General features: G+C 50.1%; 1 protein-coding gene across 9 annotated transcripts in view; it reads right to left on the bottom strand.

The window, feature by feature from the left end:
- Positions 1 to 23,217, bottom strand: part of KIF17 (kinesin family member 17) — a 48,258-nt gene that overhangs the window by 5,645 nt on the left and 19,396 nt on the right. For 7 of the 9 annotated variants that reach the window (XM_049706470.1, XM_033433151.2, XM_033433150.2 and 4 more), the window contains 7 exons: positions 21,332 to 21,441; positions 16,688 to 16,835; positions 14,591 to 15,144; positions 13,583 to 13,663; positions 12,864 to 12,962; positions 12,089 to 12,294; positions 9,864 to 10,095 (listed from right to left, as the gene is read on the bottom strand). In XM_049706470.1, the coding sequence (XP_049562427.1) occupies positions 9,864 to 10,095; positions 12,089 to 12,294; positions 12,864 to 12,962; positions 13,583 to 13,663; positions 14,591 to 15,144; positions 16,688 to 16,835; positions 21,332 to 21,441 (1,430 nt within the window). The remainder of the gene's footprint in view (positions 1 to 9,863; positions 10,096 to 12,088; positions 12,295 to 12,863; positions 12,963 to 13,582; positions 13,664 to 14,590; positions 15,145 to 16,687; positions 16,836 to 21,331; positions 21,442 to 23,217) is intronic. The other 2 variants (XM_033433155.2, XM_033433156.2) reach the window with 1 other exon arrangement.

The raw sequence follows: 23,217 nt of genomic DNA, 5'->3' as shown, positions 1-23,217 counted from the left end.
TGTTATTATGTGACAAACACCAGACTTAAGAATCAGACCCACCTTGATTTAACCATGGGTTCCAGATTTTTTTGATCTCCTGCCCAGGTCTGCCAGACTGGCCCTCCATAGCCTCCTAAGCATGGGGACTCCCAACTCCAACCAGGCCCTCCCTGAACCCCAAGACACCTTGGCACAATCTGTTTCCTCAAAGAGCAGGGGCAGTTTGATTAGTAAAGAAGACTGTTTTAAATTCATGGGAATAAGTTATAATAATAATAAATAAAATAAATTTTTTAAAAAATTTAAAAATAAATTCATGGGAATGATAGTCACATGTAATCAACTGAGAACACAGGATGTCTGGTAGGACACAGCCATCAGGGAGGGGTGGGTACACAGGGCCTTCAATTAAATTAATTATGCTCCATGAATGTAGCTAGATAGTAGATACACGGCATTCATGGTAACAATCTTAATATATTATTGTGCATTTGTAATCATTCACAATGATTTTTATAACAGCTTTATTGAGATATAGTTCACATCATACAATTCACCAATTTAAAGTGTACAATTTGGGAATTTCTTGGTGGTCCAGGGGTTAGGACTCCACGCTCTCACTGCCAAGGGCCTGGGTTCAATCCTTTAGCAGGGAACTAAAATCCCACAAGCCATGCAGCACAGCCAAAAAATAAAATAAAATAAAAAAAAGGGCTTCCCTGGTGGCACAGTGGTTGAGAGTCTGCCTGCCGATGCAGGGGACACAGGTTCGTGCCCCGGTCCGGGAAGATCCCACATGCCGCAGAGCGGCTGGGCCCATGAGCCATGGCCGCTGAGCCTGCGCGTCTGGAGCCTGTGCTCCGCAACGGGAGAGGCCACAACAGTGAGAGGCCCACATACCACAAAAAAATAAATAAATAAAGTATACAATTCAGTGGCTTTTAGCATATTCAGAGTTGTACAATCATCACCACCAGTCTACTTTCTGTCTCTACAGATATGTTTATTCTGGACATTTCATATAAATGTAATCATACAACATGTGGTCTTTTGTATCTGGCTTCTTTCAATGAACATAGAGTTTTCAAGGTTCATCCATGTTGTAGAACATGTCAGTACTTCATTCCTTTTCCTGCCAAATAATATTTCATTGTGTGGATACATCACATTATGTTTTCATTCATGATTGTTTTCATTTGCAGCTATAATAAAAAATGCGACTATGAACATCAGTGTACAATTTTTTGTGTGGATATATTTTTGTTGTTCTTGAGTGTAACTGCTGGGTCATATGGTAACACTATGTTTAAGCAATTGAGGAACTTCCAGACTATTTTTCAAAGCAGTATATGAGGCCTCCAATTTCTCCACATCCTCACCAACATTTGTTATTGTATGTCTTTTTTACTACAATCATCCCAGTGGGTATGAGATGGTATCTCACTGTGGGTTTGAGTTGCATTTCCCTAATGGCTAATGATGTTGAACATCTTTTCATGTGTTTATTGGCCATTTGTGTATCTTCTTTGGAGAAATGTCTGTTCAGATCCTTTGCCCATTTAAAAATTGGGTGGTCTTTTTATTCTTGAGTTGTAAGTGTTTAAAATATTTTCTAGATGCAAGCATCTTATCATACTATATGATTTGAAAATATTTTCTTTCATTCTGTGAGATGTCTTTTCTCTTTTTTGATAGTGTTCCTTGAAGCACAAAAGTTTAATTGTTTTTAAATACCTGCTGGCTCTTTTTTTGTTTTACTTTGTTGTGTTTTGGCTGCGCCCTGCGGCTGGTAGGATCTTAACTCCCTGAGCAGGGATTGAACCTGGGCCCTCAGCAGTGAAAGTGTGGGGTCCTAACAACTGGAGCGCCAGGGAATTCCTACAAAAGTTTAATTTTGATTAAGTCCAATTTATCTTTTATTCCTTTGTTGTTTGTGCTTTTGGTATCATACCTAAGAAAGCATTACCTAATTAAAGGTAATAAAGGTTTAAACCTGCATTTTCTTCTAACAGTTTTATAGTTTTTAGCTCTTCTATTTAGGTTTTTGACTCATTTTGAGTTAATTTTTGTATACTACATGAGGTTGGAGTCCAGCATCTTTCTTTGGCATGTGGGTATCTAGCTGTCCCAGCATCATTTGTTGAAAAGACTATCCTTTCTCCATTGAATCATCTTGGCACCCTTGTTGAAAATCAACTAACTGTAAATGTGAGGGTTTATTTCTAGACCCCCCAGTTCCATTCCACTGATTCTATATGTCTGTCTTTACACCAGTACCACTCAGCCTTGATTACTGTAACTTTGTAGTAAATTTTGCATCAGGAAGTATGAGTCCTCCAACTTTGTTCTTTTCAAGATTATTTTGGCTATTCTGAGTCCCTTGAATTTCCATATGAACTTTAAGATCAGCTTGTCAATTTCTTCAAAGAAGCCAGCTGGTTCTTTGAGAGTGCTTGCCTTGAAATCTGCAGATCAATTTGAGAAGTATTGCCATCTTGTCAAAATTAAGTCTTCCAATCTATGAACATGGTATATCTTTCCATTTATTTAGGTATCCTTTTCTCTCTCTCTCTCTCTTTTTTTTTGGTCACGCTGCGCAGCATACAGGGTATCTTAGCTCCCTGACCAGGGATCGAACCCATGCCCCTTGCAGTGGAGGTGCAGAGTCTTAACCACTGGACTGCCAGGGAAGTTTCTATTTAGGTATTCTTAATTTCTCTCAACAATGTTTTATAGTTTTTGGAATATAAGTTTTGCACTTCTTTTGTAAAACTTTTTCCTGGGCTTCCCTGGTGGTGCAGTGGTTAAGAATCCACCTGCCAATGCAGGGGACACGGGTTCGAGCCCTGGTCCAGGAAGGTCCCACATGCTGTGGAGCAACTAAGCCTGTGCGTCACAACTACTGAGGCTGTGCTCTAGAGCCTGCGAGCCACAACTACTGAAGCCCATGTGCCTAGAGTCCGTGCTCTGCAACAAGAGAAGCCACCGCAGTGAGAAGCCCGTGCACTGCAACAAAGAGCTGCCCCCACTCTCCGCAACTAGAGAAAGCCCACGCGCAGCAACGAAGACCCAACGCAGCCAAAAATAAATAAATAAAATAAATAAATTTATTAAAAAAAATTTTTCCTAAGTATTTTATTATTTTTGATGTATTGTAAATGAAATTGTTTTCTTAAATCTATTTGCAGATTATTCATTGCAAGTGTACAAAAACACAACTGCTTTTTCCTTATTGATCTTGTATCCTGCTGAACCAGATTTTTTTAGTGGATTCCTTAAGATTTTCTATATACAAAGATCATGTCATCTGCAACTAGAGATAGTTTTACCTATTCTTTGCCAATCTAGATGCCTTTCATTTCACTTTCTTCCTTAACTGGCCTTGCTAGAACCACCAGTCCAATGTTGAACAGAAGTTGTAAGAGCAAGTACCCTTTTCTTGTTTCTGATCTTAAGGGAAAAGCATTCTGTCTTTCACCACTGAGTATGATGTTAGCTGTGAGTTTTTCATGCCCTTTATCAGGCTGAAGAAGTTACCTTCCATTCCTAGTTTGCTGAGTGTTTTTATCATGACAGGTTTTGAATTTTGTTAAATGCTTTTTCTGCATCTATTAAGATGATCATGTAGATTTTGTCCTTTATTCTATTGATATTACATTAATTGATTTTTGGATGCTAAACCAACCTTGAATTCCTGGGATAAATCCCACTTCAGCATGGTGTATAATCCTTTTTATATGTTGCTAGATTTGGTGTGCTGGTATCTTGTAGAGCATTTTTAATCTATATTCATTAAAATATTGGTTTATAGTTTTCTTGTTATGTCTTTGTCTTGTTTTGGTATCAGGTGTTACTGGCCCCATAGAAAGAGTTGAGAAGTGTTCTCTTCTATTTCATAATGATTTTTTAAAATACCTTTGTCAGCCAATAGCCTTCATTTCACAAACAAAATCCAGTTAGAAGATATAATGGAGGGGACGACTTCCCTGGTGACGCAGTGGTTAAGAATCCGCCTGCCAATGCAGGGGACACGGGTTCTAGCCCTGGTCCGGGAAGATCCCACAGGCCGCGGAGCAACTAAGCCCGTGCGCCACAACTACTGAGTCTGCGCTCTAGAGCGCAGGCCACAACTACTGAGCCTGTGTGTCACAACTACTGAAGCCTGCGCACCTAGAGCCTGTGCTCTGAAACAAGAGAAGCCACTGCAATGAGGAGACTGCACACCGAAACAAAGAGTAGCCCCCGCTCACTGCAACTAGGGAAAGCCCGTGCACAGCAATGAAGACCCAACGCAGCCAAAAATAAATAAATAAAATTTATTTTTTTTAAAAAAGTTATAATGGAGAAGGATACCCCATAGAGGAAAGCAAATAAAATAAAATACCTAAGTGTAAAACTAACAAGATATGTCTAAAACCTATATGAGGAAATCTATAAAATTCTCCTGAGTGACATAAAAATTGATTTGAACTAATAGAAAGATATACCATGGATGTTCCTGAACAGGATAACTCAACTTCATAAAAACGTCAATACTCCCAAGCTAACTTATAAATATAACATAATTCTCCCCAAAATTCCACCCGCTTTTTTCTTTTTCTTTTGAGCTAACCCAATTGTTTATAAAGTTCATTTGGGGTGGGGGAAGCAAACAAGAAAGAATAGCCAGGTAAAACCTGGAAAAGAAAATCACTAAGCGAGGATTATGAGATTATAAAACAGGTTATAAAGCCTCTGAATTTTAAACAAAGTAGCTGACACTGGTACGTGAACAGACAGAGCAAGAGAAATGAACAGAAAATCCAGAAATACATCTAAGTACATACAGAAACTTAGGATACAAAAGAACAGCACTGAAGTCAGTGGAGAGTAAATGGACTTTTCAAAAAATGGTGCAAAAGATAGTATTGAATCAGCTCCTCACACGTGCACCACAATAAATTCCAAGTGGATCAGAGATTTAAATGTAAAAACAAAAAACCCCATACAAGTTCTAGGAGAAAACACAAGTGAAGATTTCCAGTTATGACTCAAAATCTATACGCAATAATTTAAAAGTTACTCAACTTGACCAAAAAAAATTTTATGGAAAAATACCATAAAGCATAGTAAAAAGTGACAATAACAAACTAGAAGAAAAAAGATTTCCAACTTATCTCACAGACCAACAGTTAATATCGCTAATATACATTATAATACTTCTATATAAAGAGCTCCTACAAGTAGAGAAGAAAAAGAACCACCATCTTGTGAACACAGTTCCGAGAATAAAACCTGCAAACATCCCTAAAACATATGAAAAAATACTCAACCTTGCTCACAGTATAAAAAATGCAGATTAAAACTGCACTGAATCATAAAATAAATGTCTTGGGAATGTAACACACAGCATGGAGACTACAGTTAATAACACTGTGTTGCATATTTGAAAGTTGCTAAGAGAGTTGATCTTAAAGGTTCTCATCACAAGAAAAAGAATTTGTAACTGTGTGAGGTGACGCACGTTAACTAGACTTATTGTGATGATCATTTCAAATATGTACAAATACTCAATCATTACGTTCTATACTGAAACCAATATAATGTTATATGTCAATTATATCTCAATTTTTCTTAATGTAAAAAAGGAAACTATGGACTTTCTTGGTGGTCCAGTGGTTAAGACTCTGTGCTTCCACTGCACGGGGCGTGGGTTCCATCCCTGATCAGGGAACTAAGATCCCGCGTGCTGTGCAGCGTGGCCAATAAATAAATAAATAAATAAATCTAGGGGGGATAATGTGAGGACTCCATATTTTTTTTAAAACAAGAAAACTACACTGAGGTACTACTTCTTGTCTATCAGAATGTCAAAAATCCAAAAAATTTTCAGTATAACCTGTTGGTGAGGCTGTGAGAAAACACACGCATGCGTGCTAGTGGAAGCACAAAAGGACACAGCCCCCATGGAGGGAAGTTGGCAATATCTAGCAAAATCACACATGTATTTACTCTTTGTCCCAGCAATCCCAGTTGGAGGAATTGATTCCAAAAGAATCTACCAAAAACGTAAAAGTAGTATGCACAGACTATTCACTACAGCACCCCTTATTGTAGCAAAAGATTGGAAATGTCCATCACGACTTTTTTTTTTTTTTTTTTGCGTTACGCGGGCCTCTCACTACTGTGGCCTCTCGTTGTAGAGCACAGGCTCCGGACGCGCAGGCTCAGCAGCCATGGCTCACGGGCCCAGCCGCTCCGCGGCATGTGGGATCTTCCCGGACCGGGGCACGAACCCGTATCCCCTGCATCGGCAGGCGGACTCTCAACCACTGCGCCACCAGGGAAGCCCCCATCATGACTTTTGAGTAAACAATGATACAGCCTCACGGTGGAGTACCATGTAGCAGTAAAAAGGAATGAGGAATATTTCTAGATTTGCTATGGAGTGATCTTCAGGATATATTATTATGTGAAAAAAAAAAAAAAGCTAGGTGGGGGAAGTGTGTATTGTAGCTACTTCCATCCAAGAAGGGGGAGGATATGTATGGGGAGAGGGACGGGTGTACACACACACACACACACACACGTTTGTTTATATTTTAAAAATATATACACAGATACCTAAATCTGAATCTCCCCAGAGAGCCTCAGAAAAACATACAGAACAATGAGGAGAAAAGATAAAACCATCCTGAGCCCAGGCACTGACTGGGAGACAGAGGACACTAGAAGCTTCAGATTACCAGTAAATTCAGCAGACAGCTCCTAGCCCACCCCACAGGGGGAAAAGTGGAGGGCACCCAGGAAAGCATAGAGTGGAAGGACAAGGTGACAGAAGGCAGTTAAATCACTCCCCAAAGAGAAAGCCCCACTCTGACGGTGGGAAAACACTGAAAACAGATCTGACATTGGGAAATTGATAGGACAGACTGAAATGTGTGCAGGACTCAAACTATTAGTCTCTCTAAGGCACTGCTCTGGAGGTCACTTAGAGAGCACTTAGAAGTGGGAGATGCCCCTTGAAGTGGAAATTAAAAGTCCTGCAGAAACAAGAGAAAATTACAAAAGAAGCAATGGCCCCTCTCACCAAAATAAATAAATATTTTTTTTTTTAAAAAGCTGCTTTGGAAGGCAAGATTTTTGCCCCTATGATTTTCATCCCCTTGTGTTATGCCTGTGAATATGTTATCTTAAACAGCAAAAAGGACTTTGCAAATGGAATTAATGTTATTAATCAATTGACTTTAAAATAGGGAGATTATCCCGCATTATCGAGTGGGTCCAAGGTAATCAAGTGTGGGAGGGGGGGCAGAGAGATGGGCAGAAGGGGTGCATTGGAAGGGAGGCTTCACAGAAGTAAGTTAGGAGGAGAGTCAAAGAGATTGGAAGCAGGATTCCCTGGTGGTGCAGTGGTCAAGAATCCGCCTGCCAATGCAGGGGACACGGGTTCAAGCCCTGGTCTAGGAAGATTCAACATGCCGCGGAACAGCTAAGCCTGTGTGCCACAACTACTGAACTCGCGCGCCTAGAGCCCGTGCTCTACAAGAGGGGCCACTGCAATGAGAAGCCCACGCGCCGCAACGAAGAGCAGCCCCTGCTCGCAGCAACTAGAGAAAGCCCACGTGCATCAATGAAGACCCAATGCAGCCAAAAATAAATAAATAAAATAAATAAATTTATTTTTTTTTAAATCCATTTTAAAAAAAAGGGATTGGAAGCAGGAGAGGGACTCTATCGTCCAGGCTGTCTTTGAAGGGGGACAGGCGCCAGGAAATGCCGGCTGCCTCCAGAAACTGAGAATGACCATGGCTGACAGCCAGCAAGGAGATGGGAACCTCAGTCCTACAGCCACATAGGAATAATTCTGTCAGCAACCTGCAGATGGATTCTCCCCTAGGACCTCCAGAAAGAAATGCAGTCCTGCCACACCTTCAGTTCAGCCTTGTGGAATTCTAAGCGGAGAAACCAAGCCACGCTGTACCTGGAATCTGACCTACAGAACTGTGAAATAATATATTTGTGTTGTTTCAGGCAACTAAATGTGTGGTAATTTGCTACAGCAGCCATAGGACACTAATGAAAAGCTCTATGTAAAGCTGCGCTTCCGTACGGCCAGAAGAGCGTGCTATCAAATAGGAAAGCCCAGCAAGGCACCCCGAACCTTTACCTCTGTATGGCTGTTAGCATAACTGATGCCATCCTGGGCTCGTTCAGTTCCTCCTGTCCTTTCACGGACCCTACCTAGGGCTGTACAGGGTAGTAAATCTCTTCTGTGTGGGGCTTTGTAGTTCATAGATATTGTTTAATTATGATGAGGTCCAGGTAGCCTCAATGCTCTGGTAGTCTCCAAACAATGACGAAGGCCTTCCCTGACGTATTCCCACTGCGCACAAGACTAGTTACCCATTCATAAATCTTGACTTAAAAGTGCTCTTCCTGTTTTCAAGTACCTACCCCCACACGCTAGGTAAATACAGAATTGTCCCAACGCCCCCTCGGTGCTGCGGAGCACAGCTGCGAATGCTTCCGAATTGTCACCTGCCCAGTCCCACCCTGTGAGTACCGCACCCTATAATCAACGGATCCATTGATTATATGCAGCTGCCTGCCTCATTCTTCTGTCCCAAGGTATCTTAGTTTGCTGGGTACTTTTTGTTCCCTCCATCCTCCAACAACGTCTGCATTCAATTGTCACTGAGAGTGCAGAAAAACAAGACATTATGAAGTAAACAGAAGAGAGCAGATGTATCTAATCAAAGCTACCATAAGATACAGAAAATGAAAATCAAAGCATTTCAGCAGAAGAAAATTCCCCCCAAAGCACAAGCACACGGAACCAAACGGATTAAAAATATAACTCAACACCCCAGTGTGGACAAAGTTTCCTTAAACAAGCACTCCCAGATGTGAAATTTTCAAATCAGAAATCCAAAATCTTGAAATGGACAAAAATGAGGAAGACGTCAAGTGGGACATTAACACAAAACGAGGAAAGAATTTTTTAAAAACTTAAGATATGTAGACCAAAGTACAAGAAAGACCAAATTCAACTAAGGACATAAAGGGTATTAAGAAAAGGCATGAAAACAGCCAAGAAAAATTTAAAACTAAAGACGTTTAAAGAGGAAAAAGTATCATCTTTATGCTTTGGCAAGATCCCTTGGTCGCCTGTGTTGAGTGGGGATGCGGGGGGGGGAGCAGGTGGCCAAGGAGGACATTATGAGGCCCAGGTCACCCGGAGGATGCTCTGAAGGACATAGAAGTGTCTGTCACAGATGGCAGAGCCTCATTCTCCTCTTGTCCTCACTCCCCAAGCTCAGCCAGGTAGCTGCCTTTCTGTTCCCCGAACCTCGGACCTCATTCCGGGCACTGGACGGTCTCCCGGCCCAGACCGCTCTTCCATCAGGTCCCACCACCTCCACCAGAACGGCCCTGTCCCCACCATCTACGGTGGCCCCAGGAACTTCTGGGGTTCTGCTAATGCTCGGTGCCTCCGTCTGGGTGCTGGTTGCACAGGGCACTCACTTTGTGGAAATGAATTCAGTTTTGCATTTGTGATTTGGGCATTGGTACTTAAAAAAAAGTAAAAACATAAAAATAAAGCCGCGCCTACCTCCCGCCCCCCGTTCTCTTCATCAGGCTACCCCTCCCTAGAGTCTCTTGCTTCCTTCTCTGCTACGCTGTTTCTTACACACACACACTTCCCCTGGAACGCGAGCTCCAAGAGTGCAGAGACGCACCTGTCACCGTGACAGCTTCCAGAATAGGGTGTGTCATACAGCAGGTACCGAATACATACACGCAGGTGTCACGACCGACCAGGTGTGAAGGCCCCGCCCAGCGTTGCCTGCGTGTGGGGGCGGGGCCAGCGGGGGCGCGGCCTGAGCCCAGGGCCTCACCTTCCTCTGCATCTTCTCCAGCAGCTTGCTCTTGGCCCTCACTTCCTCCTGGATGGAGTCGTAGACGTTGAGCAGCACCCAGTCCCCGCTGTCCTCGTCTGAGTTCTGCAGGGCCGCCACCAACTGCTGCTTGCGCTCGTCTGCATACCGCTTCCGCCGCCTGTGCTTCTCCTTCAGGTCCTTGTTCTTGGCCTGCTCGCCCCCGACCACCTGCTGCTCCAACAGCTGCAAGCTGCCCTCGTGGAGGAGAAAGCAAACGTGACAGTCTACCGATCACTGAGCACTGGGTGTCCAGCCTGATCTCATCGACTCCTTCCAACAACTCCACTTCACAGACACGTAAACTGAGGCCCAGAGAGGTGAAGCTGCTGGCTCGGAATCAGACCCGGCATTCCTGCCAGATCTCCCTGACTCCAAGCCTGTGTGCTCAGCCACCCAGCTGGTTCTGCCCCACAGGAAGGGCGAGAGTCTCGCTCTGGAGCCAGAGCTGCTCCACCCGCCTCCCGCCTCCTGGGACTGACGGTGCCACCACAGGGCAGGCTCGCGGCCATGCTCCCAGGCAACCTCAGGGATCAGAATACCCCTGGGTTGTGAAGAATGTTCCATACAGTCAGTGCATAATATTTAATCAGGGAACATTAAGAACAGTTCATTTTTTTAAATATTTGTATCTAAAATGCTAAAAAAAATGTTTAGAGTTTTGCCTTTAAAAGTACAAATTTGAAATAACTACAAAGGCTTATGTAGAACTCCCTACTCTCTAATAAAGCACAACAGAAGTATTTTAGACTCTGCCTCTTTCCAAAGGGACATAAGGGGAGTATAACTAAAGACATTCCCAGGATTCATAACAGGATAGGAGATCATGCTGAAGGGAAAGGACGGAACCACGCAAACCAAGCAGCCGGGCCCAGACCCGCTTCAGGCTCAGTTCTCGGCTTGACAGCAGCCAGGATTCAGGGGAGTCACATCCAATTCACTGCTCTGCTTAAGACCCTTGTAGGGTCCCCATCAGGATGAAGCCCAAGCCCCGGGGGCACATAGGGCCTCCCTGTCTCACCTCCCTCTGCCCTCACCACCCCTAACTCACTCCAGCTTCAACTCAGGGCGGCTGCTTCTCCAAACACCCAGACTGTTTCCACCCCCTGCACCTTTGTGCCACCTTAGGTGTGCCCCGTACCTCAAATGCCACCCCTGAGGCATATTCGTGCAAACCTTATACAGGTGTCCCCTCTTCCGAGAAGCCCTCCCCGACCACACTGCAGACCACACAGTGAAAATCGCCACATGTGCCACGTGTTTTCTGTGTGCGCGACACCAAGCTCCCGCCTCTGTAGGCGTCGTCTCATTTGACCCTCACAACAAGCTTCTTGAGATTCTATCACCCACTGTATAGATGAGAAGCTGAAGCACAGAGAGGTTAACCTCAGCCTAGGTGGCAGAGCTGGGAAGTGGTGGAGGCGGACGGGAACCCAGGCAGTGACTACACAGAACCTGGTTCTAACTGCTCCAGAACCTGCCTCCCCAGACCTCATGTACCTGCCTGCCCCTGGACTGAGAGCCCCTTGAAGGCCAAGGCGACATCCCATCTATGCTTGCATCCTGGTGCCCAGCACGTAGTAGTTGCTCAGTTAATGTTTGAACAGTGGACTGTGGGGCCTGAAGGGGGCTGAACCCCTGGCTGTGGGGCTGACTCTGTCATGGAGGTGAGCCTGACTGTAATCTCAACTCCAGTGGTGAGAACCAAGGCTCAGAGATGTTAAGCGACTTGCACAAAGCCGCAGAGCAAGTGAGGAAAGCCCGGCCCCGCAGGCGCCCCAGGGTGTGTTTGGGGTGGCTTGTCCCTAGGGGGAGCACATCTTCCATCAGGGAGGAACTGGAGGCTCGGCTGCGACCTGGGGGAAGCCTGCATCGCCTGCCCTGAGCTCCTGAAGCCTGCAGGCCTGGCCTCTCAAAAACCAGGCGGGGATCTGGTGGCACCTGTGCTGCTTCGGGAGCAGAGCCCTGCCGCCTGGCTGACCCGAGCACCATCCCTGCCCCGCTTCTCCTGGAGAGGCTCAGCCACATCAGAAGACCTGTGTGGGGCTCAGGAAGAATCTATGGGCACCTCCACCCCTGCGCGCAGGGCATAGCTCCCTCCCGCCCCACATGGGGTCCCACCACCACCACCCCCCCCCGGGCATAGCTCCCTCCCACCCCCTCCCACCCCGGGCTCAGGTGCTTACCGGGCAAGCACCTGCTGCTGGTCCACAGTGGGCAGTAGGTCATCGGTCAGCACTGCCACCTCCATACTGTCCCTTCTCGCAGTTGTCTTGGCCAGCAGAGACTGAGGCTGAGCCTCTAAGGCCACCTGGGCTTCACCCTCGGCTCCCACACTGGGCTCTGCTGCTAACACCACCTCCTCGGTCACTCCCGGGCCCAGGTCAACCTCCTGAGCACAAAGAGAAACCCAGGTGGAGGCGGGAGGCCAACTCCTGGACACGAGCTCACAGCGGCCTCAATCCCAGACGGGGGCAGCCCGGCCCCTGGCAGTCTGGGACGGATCACTTCTGGCTCGGGCACACCCAGTTATACAAAAATGCACCATTTCCACCAACATCCCCCCAAAACGGTCCCCCAGCTCCCTCTCCCACCCCTCACCATGCAGGCTACACACGGCAGCCAGCGGGATTTTCTTAAAATATAAACTGATCCTTCACAGCTTCCCATCACATTTGCAGTAAAATCCAGTTTCTTCCATGGGCTGCCGCACCCTCCGTGCCCACTCCCTGCCTTCTCCCCACAACCCCATCCATACTGCCACTTCTCTGACCTCCTTTTCTGTCACTGAGAAAGTCAAGATCTTTCCAACCCCAGGACTCTGACACTTGCTGACCCCTGCTTGGTGCTCCCCCCAGCGCCTTCTTCCTGCTTCGGTCCCATCTCAATGTCACCTGCCGGCCGGGGTGTCCCGACCTCCCTGTCTCCCATCTCCTAAGAACCTGCAGCGCCGGCTCCTACCCAGAGATCAGGTCCAGAAGCTGGCAGATCGCTTTCTCTCTCCACAAATGTGGGCAGATTTAAAGCCTTCCTCCCAGTGCCCTTGGCCGGTTGTGTTCTCTGAAGCAGAAGAGAAAACAAGGGTGGGGTCTGAGAGCAGCAGAGCTCAAAACGGGTCCCCCACCCCCGGGGGGGTTCCCTGATGGTGCCTCCGGGGCCCCCAGCCCCTGCTCTGCGGCCCTCGTCCACCGCACATGCTGGGCCTCTCTGCTCTAGACAAGGGCTCCACGGCTGAGGAAAGTTTGAAAATCGCTGTGGATCAGCGGCCTCTTATTGGCAAATCGACAAAAGGAGAGGTGACGGCTCCTCTGATTTGCACGCTGCTTTGAGATGGGGATAAGCTGGGGGAGGGCTGGGGTTGTTGTCCTTGGTTTTTTTTGGTTTTGTTTCTGTTATTTATTTATTTATTTGGCTGCACTGGGTCTTAGTTGTGGCCCGTGGGATCTTCACTGCCGCGTGCAGGACCTTCGTTGCGGCGTGCGGGATCTAGTTCCCCGACCAGGGATCGAACCCGAGCCCCCTGCATTGGGAGCGCAGAGTCTTAACCACTGGACCGCCACGGAAGTCCCTGTTGTTCCAGTTTTACGAGTGAGGAAACTGAGGCCAGAGAGGAAGGAGACAAGCGGAAGCATCCGGGAAGAATCAGGCCCCTGGAACTGCCCCCGCCTGTCAGTACTCACAGTCCTGGGCAGGAGGTCGTCGGCCGCCTCAACTTCAGACCTGAGGTCACCAGGCTCCAGCAGATCTGTCTGGGAGGGGTGCTTGCAGGAGAACAGGGGCAGGGGGAAGAGGAGTGGTTGGGCCAGAATCATCCTTTGCTGCCCTGCCCTGCCCTGCCCTGCCCCTTCAGCTCCCCACCTGCTCACCAACCCCACCACCTCTTCCTGAGGGAAGGAGGGGAGACTAGATGAGGGGGGAGAACAGGGGAGAGAGGAAATGGGGGAGAGAGGAGAGACACTGCTGTGTTGCAGGAGCGTTACCTGCATGACCTCACGTGAAGCATGTGTCAGCATCCCCATTTTATAGATGAGGAAACTGAGGCCCAGAAAGGTGACTGGACAAGGTCACACAACTGAGTGAGTGGTAGAGCTGGGATCTGAGCCCAGGTCTGATTCAAATGCCTGTGGTCTTTATACCCACACAATCACACATATGGGAAGGGAAGGGAAGGGAAGGACAAAGGGAAGAAGAGAGAAAAAAAGATTTTTAAACATAAAAACAGAGGGTTGAAAAGGGAGAAGGCACAGGATAAAGGGGAAGGTTGGAGGAAGAGCTGCATCTCAGGATTCCTGGGTAGCCTGAAAGGTAGCTGGATTCTCACAGAACCCTCTCCCCGACAACAGCATGAGGGTTGACCAAGGCCACCTCCAGCTCTTTCAGGCCTGGAGCTCAGTGTAACCATGGCAACCAGCAAACTCCCTGCACAGATGTCCCTCCGTCAGCAAAACAGGTGCCCAGCTGGCATCGCCTGGGATCTCAATCCCAACCTTCCTACTGGTTTACAGAGCATCAGACAGAGCCTCTCTTTCCCAGACCCCTGAACAGCTGAGCTGTCGCCACGCCAGAGACACCGCAGAGATGGTGCCGGCAGTGCCGGAGCAGCAGAGGTTAGACGTCTGCACATGCCCCATGACCTCTGTGCCCCAGCTGAGCTCTGCCCCCATGGCATCCTGCATGACATCAGCTACCTGCGTGGTGACCTTGGGTACGTCCGCCTGGGGCACGTCCAGCCCGGCCCCCGTGGAGGAGAGCCTGGCCAGCTTGGCTTCCACGGCAAGTGGGTTGTGCAGGCCCGGAAGCAGCTCCAGGGCCCTCAGGTGGGGCTCTTCTCCCTGGAGGAAGGGCTCCTCCTCCCACAGGGGCTCCGTGGCCTCCCGGCTGACATCCTCATCTAGGAAGTGTCCACTCGGGGCCTCCACCTCAGGCACAGGGACCTCCAGGCTGGAGGGCTCCCTGGGCCCAGGGAAAGCCGTGGAGATGAAATTTTCTTCGAGCATGGAAGACTCATCAGACCCAAGAGAAACCTCCGACTTGGAGGCCTCCACCTTGGGCAGTTCCTCAAACCTGGAAGAAACCTCAGTCTTGAAGACACCCTCACTGGGCAGGGTGTCAGGCATGGAGTAGATCTCGGGTTTCATGGCCATCTTGTACTGGAAAGTAGGTGAGTGCTCAGAACTGCTGGCGAGCTCAGCCCTGGACATGACCTCGGCCTTGTAGAGGACTTCTGCCTTCAGGACAGCCTCTGCAAATAGAGACCTTCCTTTAGCTTTTTACAGGGTGGACAGGCGGGACCCTTCCCTGGAAGCTGGCCCCAAGCTCACCATCTCCGAGAGACCAGCTTAAGAGTCAGAGCCTCCCAGGCCCCTAAATACTGGCTTCCCATCTCTGCCCGTCTGCGCATCAGAACTCAAGCCCTGTCTCCTTCTACCTCTTCCAGGAAGCCTTCCCTGACCAGCTCCATGATCTTTCCATTCTCTGGCCTCCCCAGCCGGCCATTATATGCTGGGCTCTTACCACTCCGCCTTGGGTCTGCTCTTAATACATAAACTGACTTCCCTGCAGGTATTATTGTCTCCAAGGCAGAGAGCCCCCAATCAGCAGGTTCCACACCCAAGACCCTCAGGGGCCTCGCCGGGGTCTCAGGGCCCTTGTCCACAGGATAAGCTAGAGCCGTGGGATATAATGAATGCTGTGGATGGATATTAGCGAGACCAAATAAAATCCCTTGGAGGCCTGATATTCAAAGAGGATGGAGGGAACACCCCCAAGGACAGAAAGTGCTAGAATCTGCCCTTCCCTCTTCTTCCAGGTCTACACCAAGAGGGGCATCTCCCTGCCATCTGGGATGGGAGATGATCGCACAGGCCTTCTGCTCCCAGCTCATGGGCAGTAGACCAGCTCCTTTACATCCCAACCTCTTCTTTGTCACCGTGTCCTGGGCTCCCCTGAGAGAGTCCTGATGTCCCCTTTGCTGAAAGAGACATCCACTCCCTAGCTCATGGCCTGAACCTCTCCAAGCCTGAGTCTGCACACATGCGTTGTGAGGATGCGGTGAGTCCCAACTCACTGAGGGCGTTCGGGAGAAGCACCTACCTACCCAGTACCTGGCACACGCAATGCCCAATAAACGGTACCAATGATATGAACATATTGTCATCATTATGAGGTGGATGTTATAGTAATTGAGTACAGTATTTGAGTATTAGGAAGTCTTGGGCTGCCTGGCAGCACAGGTGTCTGAAAGATAGTGGTGGGATGGAACGTTCTAGAATGTCAAATAGAAGATAAAAATTTCCAGGAAGGTAAAAGTTCTTGCTAATGATTAAATGCTTATTTGGGGACGTGGTTGCTTTGGTAACAAATGGTCTCAAATGTGAAAAGAGACTGTAGAAAATGTAGAAACTGTGGGAAAGGATTTATCCATAAAACATGGGTGATATGTTACAGCTCTAAGTCAACCTTGGGAGGCGATCCAGCCTGTGGCCAAGGCATCACGAGGCAGTGCTGTGGGTAAGAATACTGGCTCTGGAATCAGACTGCTGGGTTCAAGTCCTGGCTCCACTTTACCAGCTGTGTGACCATGGGCAAGTTACTTACCCTCTCTGGGCCCCAGTTTCCTCATCTACAAAGTGAGGGTGACTGTGGTGCCTGCCTGGCTGGGCTGTTGTGAGGACTAAATAGAACTGAGCCTGGTGCATGGGAAGTGCTCTATAATGTCAGTCAGAGGGGTGAGGAGGAGAGCAGGCTGGCCTCCCTCCCGACAGCTTTGGGGGGCGGGGGCCCACCTGTCTCCTTGCGCAGGTTCTCCTCCAGTGCGGACAGCTTCACATCGTACGAGTTGCGCATGGCAGTGATGTCCTCCTCCAGCCGGGCCCTGGACTCCTGCTCTGCCTCATAGTCGGCCCTCAGCCGGGCCAGGCGCTCTTCGTACTCCTGGCAGAGGCGGGGGAATAACAAGAGGGGCAGCATTTATCGCCACTTCAAAACGCAGCTTTCAGTAATCCTCTTTTGTCATTCAAACAATCCGGAAAATACAAATAAGCCAAAAGAACAAAATTAAAATTCCTCCTCAGCACTAGGATGATTCCTGGCTGGTGAAGACCCTTCTGCACTTTTCTCTATACATTTTTAACGGGCTAATAGTATGCCTACCTGTCTGTAATCTATGTTTTCCACAAAGCAGCAGATCATGAACACCTTTCTGCATCAACAAATATGTTTTAACCAAATAGTCCTCAAGCCATCGAAGACGAAATGTATTTGTATGCATCTGCTTCTCTCTCCATCTTTGCCATCACCACCAGCTCTCGTCTGACCTGGTTCCCCACCTCCACTCTTGCTCCAAACCTTTCTCCACGTGGCAGCTACGCATCCATAGATCATGTTTCAATGGCTTCCCGTGTTGGAGGATAAAAATCTAACCTCCTCAACTTGACCTCCAGTCCCCAGTGATCTGGACAGCCCACTCCATCTTTGCCACTCTTGGACACGCCAGGCGCTTTCCACTCCTAGACACGCCCACTCCCCCCCATGCCCCCCACCCCGCCAGCCTCAGGGCCTTTGCCCTCACTCCCTGGCAAGTTCGTCCCTTCAGGCCTCGGCTTGGTAACAACCTCTCGGAGAGGCCTTCCCTGGTTACCCTCTCAGAAGATCACCACCACCGCTGTCACTTCGCTTATTTCTTCTTAGCCTGGATCATAAGTTCCATCATTCTCTGCATTTATTTGACTATAGATTAACCGTCCAGCTTCCCCACCAGAGAACACGCATCCTCCCATCTTGCAGCCTCGGTGCCTAGCAGAGAGGAGGGACTCGGGGAATCGCCGCTGAATCAGCAAGTGCATGAAGCAGAACTGCTAGGCAGGCTGTTCAGGTGTCTGATATGCGTCCCCCACAGGGAGGGCCGGGCCTTTATGAACTAATGTTCATCTGTGACCCGCTGTCTTCTGGAGCTGCTCCTGACAGAGGGGCCTGCAGCGGCAGTAAGCCAGAGGGGCGGGACGGGGTTAAAGATGGGAGAGCCCCTGCACACGCCCACCTCTGCAGATCCCCCAGGAAGTACAGAACCAGCACAGACTCCTACAACAGCACAGACAGCAACAGCACAGATGGCAAGACCTGGGCTCTCGGGGTGGAAGAGGAGACTGACCACCATTAGAATTTAACGTTTTCTGGGACTTCCCTGCTAGTCTGGTGGTTAAGACTCTGCGCTCCCAATGCAGGGGGCCTGGGTTCGATCCCTGGTTAGGGAACTAGATCCCTCATGCCGCAACTAAAGAGCCCACGTGCTGCAACTAAAGATCCCGCACATGGCAGCGAAGATCCTGCGCAGCCAAATAAACAAATATATATTTTTAATGTAACGGTTTATGCAGCACAGTTGAGGTGCATTGAGCCTCAGGGCAATACCTGCAATGTTACTGAGACCCAGGGAGGGTCCAGACTTGCCCAGAACCACGCAGCTCTCTGATGGCCTCATGGAGACCTGCAGCCCACGCCCCGCCTGCTTTCTCCTGCCCCTGCGCCCGCCCTCGCCTTCCTCCTCATCCAGCTGGGATCCCAGCGCCCAGCACTACATCCATCCCTCAGCAAGCACCCCTGGCTCCCTCACTTCAGCACTCGCCCCTACTCCCTCCAGCACAGCCCTGACCCCAGTTAAACCCAGGTCTAGGCCCAGTGGCACCTACACCCCCGCAAGACCTGGCTGGAGATGCACACATGGGCCCGCACACACGGACCTGCGCACTCGCACACACGGCAGCACCGGCTTCCTTTCTCACCTGTAAATGTGTGACCCCAAATCTCAGAAGGACCTCTAAGTGGTGTCCCACCCTTTCCTAGTCCTTCCACCTTCCCTCTCTCCGAAACCCTCCGCTCCCCCCTTTTCCTGTCTGGTCCTCCACAGAGAGCCCTGAAGAGGGCAGAGATGAACTCCCTCACCCTCCTCTGCCCGAAAGCTCTGTGTCCTCTTGTGACGGAGGACAAACCATCCAAAGCCGAACCCCCCGTAGGAGGACTCTGCTCTTTCAGTCGCCCTCCCTCCTATACCTCGGACTTCTCCCTCGGTTCTAGATCATTCCCCACAATCCACAAAACATGCTCTACTACTTCCTTTCTTTTTGCCACACCATGTAGCTTGCGGGATCTTAGTTCCCCAACCAGGGATCCAACCCAGGCCCTGGCAGCGGAATCCTAACCACTGGACCGCCAGGGAATTCCCATGCTACTTCCAATATTAAAAACAATAAAACTCTGCCTTGGGCCCACCTGCGCCTCTGGCTCCAGCGCCCAGCGCCTAGTAGGTGCTCAGAAAATGCTTGTTGATGACTAAATGGGGTAAACCCAGACCTCCGAGCCCCGGCTGGCACCTGTTACACAGCCCAGCCTCTTCCAGCAGCAGGAAAGCCGCCTTATACCCACTCTAGAGATGAGGAAACAGGCTTGGAGAGCTTAAACAACCTGCCCGGGCACAGAGCCTGTAAGAACTGGACTCACAGAATGTAAAAGCTGGATGAGCCCTAGGAATCTTCTAGTCCAAATCCCCTGGTGCAGCTAGAGACGGAAGCCCACGGAGTCAAAGCTGCAGCCCGTGGCTGAGCCGACTCCTGGCCCGCACCCTCTGTTACACACAGGGGCCCCCTCCCTCATCCTCAGCATCCTGACTGGCTCAGGAATGGAAAGGAAAGCACAGTCTAGGCACACAGAGAGTCTTAAGTGAAAGAACAAACGGGAGGGAGGACAGACCCCCTCAACTCTTCCTCTGAGTATGGCTCGCAGAAGAAACTCCAGGGCCATAAAATAGACTTGGTGGTGGCAGCGCCAGGGGACAGCGGTCTGACACAGCGTCCACTAAGCTGCCCTTGAGGAGGAGGCAGGTGACCCCCATCCCCAGAGCAGAAGGACCCTCCAATCACTGGCTACTCCAGCAGCCGGCCCAGAACAGCGTTCTTCTCCCTTATGATCACTAGGGGGCGACAGCGCCCTGCATATCACACAGCCAGGATGCCCGCCCACCCAACCCGGCTTCCTCAGGGAGGAGGCTTCCATCCCAGCCCCAGGTCAGCACCCCTGCCCCATGCCCCCCTTCCCCGTACTGCTTTGTGACCAACGTCCACCTGTCCCTATGAGATTCCAAAACACACCCTGAAGCGCAGCCTCTCATCCTGTGGGCTTGTGCTCAGCCATCCCCAAAGGTCCCCTCCTGCCGGGACCTCCCCACCCCGCCCCGGGGAGCCAGGCCCAGGGCCCCAGAGCTAGCCTGCCGCTGCCCCTGCCCCAGGAGCTCCCAGAGCAGCAGAGGAAAAGGCAGAATGAACGGCTGAGTTCCCAGAACCTTGACGGGGCCTGGATGGGGCCGTCCAGGAGCTACAGTTGAGCCTCTCCCCAAATAGTAAACGCCTCCGCCTGTCGTGGCAGCACTTGGGGGCTCTTTGGTCGGTTCCTCCCGGCCCTCCAGCCCACAGGACTGAGACTCCCCCAGGCCTTACCCGGTCTGCCTCCAGAGGCTGGGCCCCAGGCCCGTGCAGCCTGCCCAGGGCTGCTCCCATCTGAGGTCATAGCTGAGTGGCAGTAGCCCAGCTGCAGACACGTCGAGGCCCCAGTCTCCACAGAGCTGTCCTTCCCTGGCATTAGGTTTTCCACCAGGAAGAAGCCAGTGCCCTACTTAAAGGGACCATCGAATGTCAAACCCCACCACATGCTCAGGTCTCAGAATGCAGCCCTCTAATGGCAGGAACCTCCGGAAATCAACAGAGACTGGAGTCAGGACAGAGCCTAAGCCAGGGGTAGGAGACGCTACGTGTCTGGCTGTGTAAGTGCCCCTGGGGTCAGCTCCGCATCTGTAAATCAGGGTGCTACCTACCCTGCTGGGTCCCAGTGTGCTGGAAGCCACAGTTGTGGGAGGACCCAGGTGCCCCGAGGTGACAGCTTTTGCTGGGAGGCTAACGCCCCACTTATCCACCGGTCAAGTCAAATGGGTGCCCAGGGGTCCCCACGGCCCACCCAGGCTGCCTGCTCTCAGCCCAGAGCCCTTCCGCCCTGGCCTCTTCACCGAGGCACTGGCCATCCCTACCGCCAGGGATGCCCTCTCCATTGCCATCAATCCACAGCCAGCCCTTCATGCAGCACAGATGAGAGATGGCGGCCCTGCAGACGCCGCAGCCCTCTCTGTTCTGCGCACAGAGGCACCGACGGGGGACGGACTGTACTCTGGAGTCAGGAAACCGAGTTCAGATCCCGGCTTGGACTCTCCTTGGCTGTGTGACCTTGGGCAGGTCATGGCACCTCTCTGAGCCTCAGCTTTCTGAGCTCCAAAGGGAGACTGGAGTACCAACCCCCACGTGATGGTGGCGGGGAAATGGTATCGTTCTGGAGACGGTCTCCTGCTGGGCCCCACCTGCCTGCCCCTCTCCACCTGCCCAGGGTCTCACCTCCCGGATCAGCTGCTTCTCAGCCTCCGTGTTGTGCTGGATCACAGATGGGGGCAACAGCTTCTCTTCAATCTGGACGGGGTTTGGGGGAACCTGATTGTTCAGCAGGGCTGGGAGAAAAGCAGAAATGAGGGGCTGAGGCCAAGGTGCACATGGTTTGGAGGAACTAAGCAAAAATCCATAAAAAGGCAACTGCGTGCTCATTCAAAAAAGACTCAAAGTACTGCACTTATTTCAAGCATGTCTCTGTGTAAGATGCTCATATACTCATCCAACAAGTATTTCTTGAGCACCTACATGTTCCAGGGCCTGGGGGTTTGGCACTAAACAAAACAGACAAGACTCCACACACACGTTGTTTTCAACTGGGGGAGAAAGGTAAGCAAAATGCATAACATGTTAACAAGGAAATATTTTCTAAGAGAAGGAAAGCAGGGAGGGTGCTGAGAAATAAGGATCAGGGGGAAGGGCTGCAATTTTAATAGTGTGGACAGGAAAGACCTCTTAGACAAGGTGGGAGGAAAGCAGTTATTTGAAGGAAGTGAGGGAGTGGGGCAGGCAGAGATCCTGGGGACAGACAGAAAGGAATGGTGAGTGCAAAGGTCCTGTGGCAGGCAGGGGCTGTGGCTGTTCCAGGAACAGGCGGGAGGCCACTGAGGCTGGATCAGAGTGAGCGAGGGAGAGTACGAGCGAAGAGCAGAGCAAGTCAGAGAGGGAAACTCGCAAGCCGTGGCGAGGGCTTTAGCTTCAACTCTGGGTTAAACCAGGCCATTGGAGGGTTTGGGCAGGGCAGTGAAAGGACTTGTATTTGAACAGGAGCTCCCTGGTTGCTGTGTGGAGAATGTACTGGGGGGAGGGACAATGGCACAGATTCTGGACCTGCTTTAAAGGTAGAGACAACAGGATCTACTGCTGGATTGGATTGAGGTTTGAGCAAAAGTGAGAAGCCCAGCGTGACCCCAAGGTTTCTGGCTTGAACACCTGGAAGGAGAGCGGTGTCACTGGCTGGGGACAGCTGCAGGACAAGCAGGTCTGGGAAAGGTCGAGAGTTCAGTGTCCAATATGTTAAGTTTGGAATGACAATTAGATAGATGGCCAGATGGCCAAGTCTGGAAATCAGACGACATGGTTTATCAATCAGGTTTGGGTTTTACTTCCTGATGTTTTTGACATCCTGGGAGACTTGATGGCCAGGAAGAGACTGCCCCTCCCAGGGCCAGCCAATTCCTAGAGGGAGTAAACAGCTTGTCCGGAGGAGCAACCCTTTCATGTGCAAACCAACCAATTCTGAGTCCACACCCACCTCTATCTAACTCTCCCACACAGCCAGTATTTCCCCTGCCCAAAGTCAACCGGGGCCAGGACCAGGCAAGCAGGGACAGCCCTTATGCCCCAATCCTGTCGGGCTTACTCAAGCTAGCCAGTCCTGAGCTGTTTTTCCTGTATGGCTGTGTCTTTCCACCAAAACCCCGATAAAGGCTCTGGCCCGGGCTGTCCCTCGCTCCTCTCTGCCTCCTGACCCACACTGGTGCTTCCCCCTGTGGCCCTGCATGGCGTGCCTCTCATTTCCAGGGTAACTGAGTAACATTACCCTTTCTTTCAATGACATTGACCTCTCTGTGTCACCACTCAGTCACCTTTATAAATTAAGACCTGGACACGCATCACACAGCCAGGCTGTGAGAATCATGAGCACGGAGGTGGTGTTTAAAGATGTGAGACCAGGGCTTCCCTGGTGGTGCAGTGGTTAAGAATCCACCTGCCAATGCAGGGGACACGGGTTCGAGCCCTGGTCCAGGAAGATCCCGCATGCCGTGGAGCAACTAAGCCCATACGCCACAACTACTGAGCCTGTGCTCTAGAGCCCGCGAACCACAACTACTGAG

Source organism: Orcinus orca, chromosome 1 (assembly GCF_937001465.1).
Source record: "Orcinus orca chromosome 1, mOrcOrc1.1, whole genome shotgun sequence".
NCBI classification, from domain to species: domain Eukaryota; kingdom Metazoa; phylum Chordata; class Mammalia; order Artiodactyla; family Delphinidae; genus Orcinus; species Orcinus orca.
The sequence above is the reverse complement of the archived record's forward strand: the minus strand, read 5'-3'. Positions and strand labels throughout refer to the sequence as shown.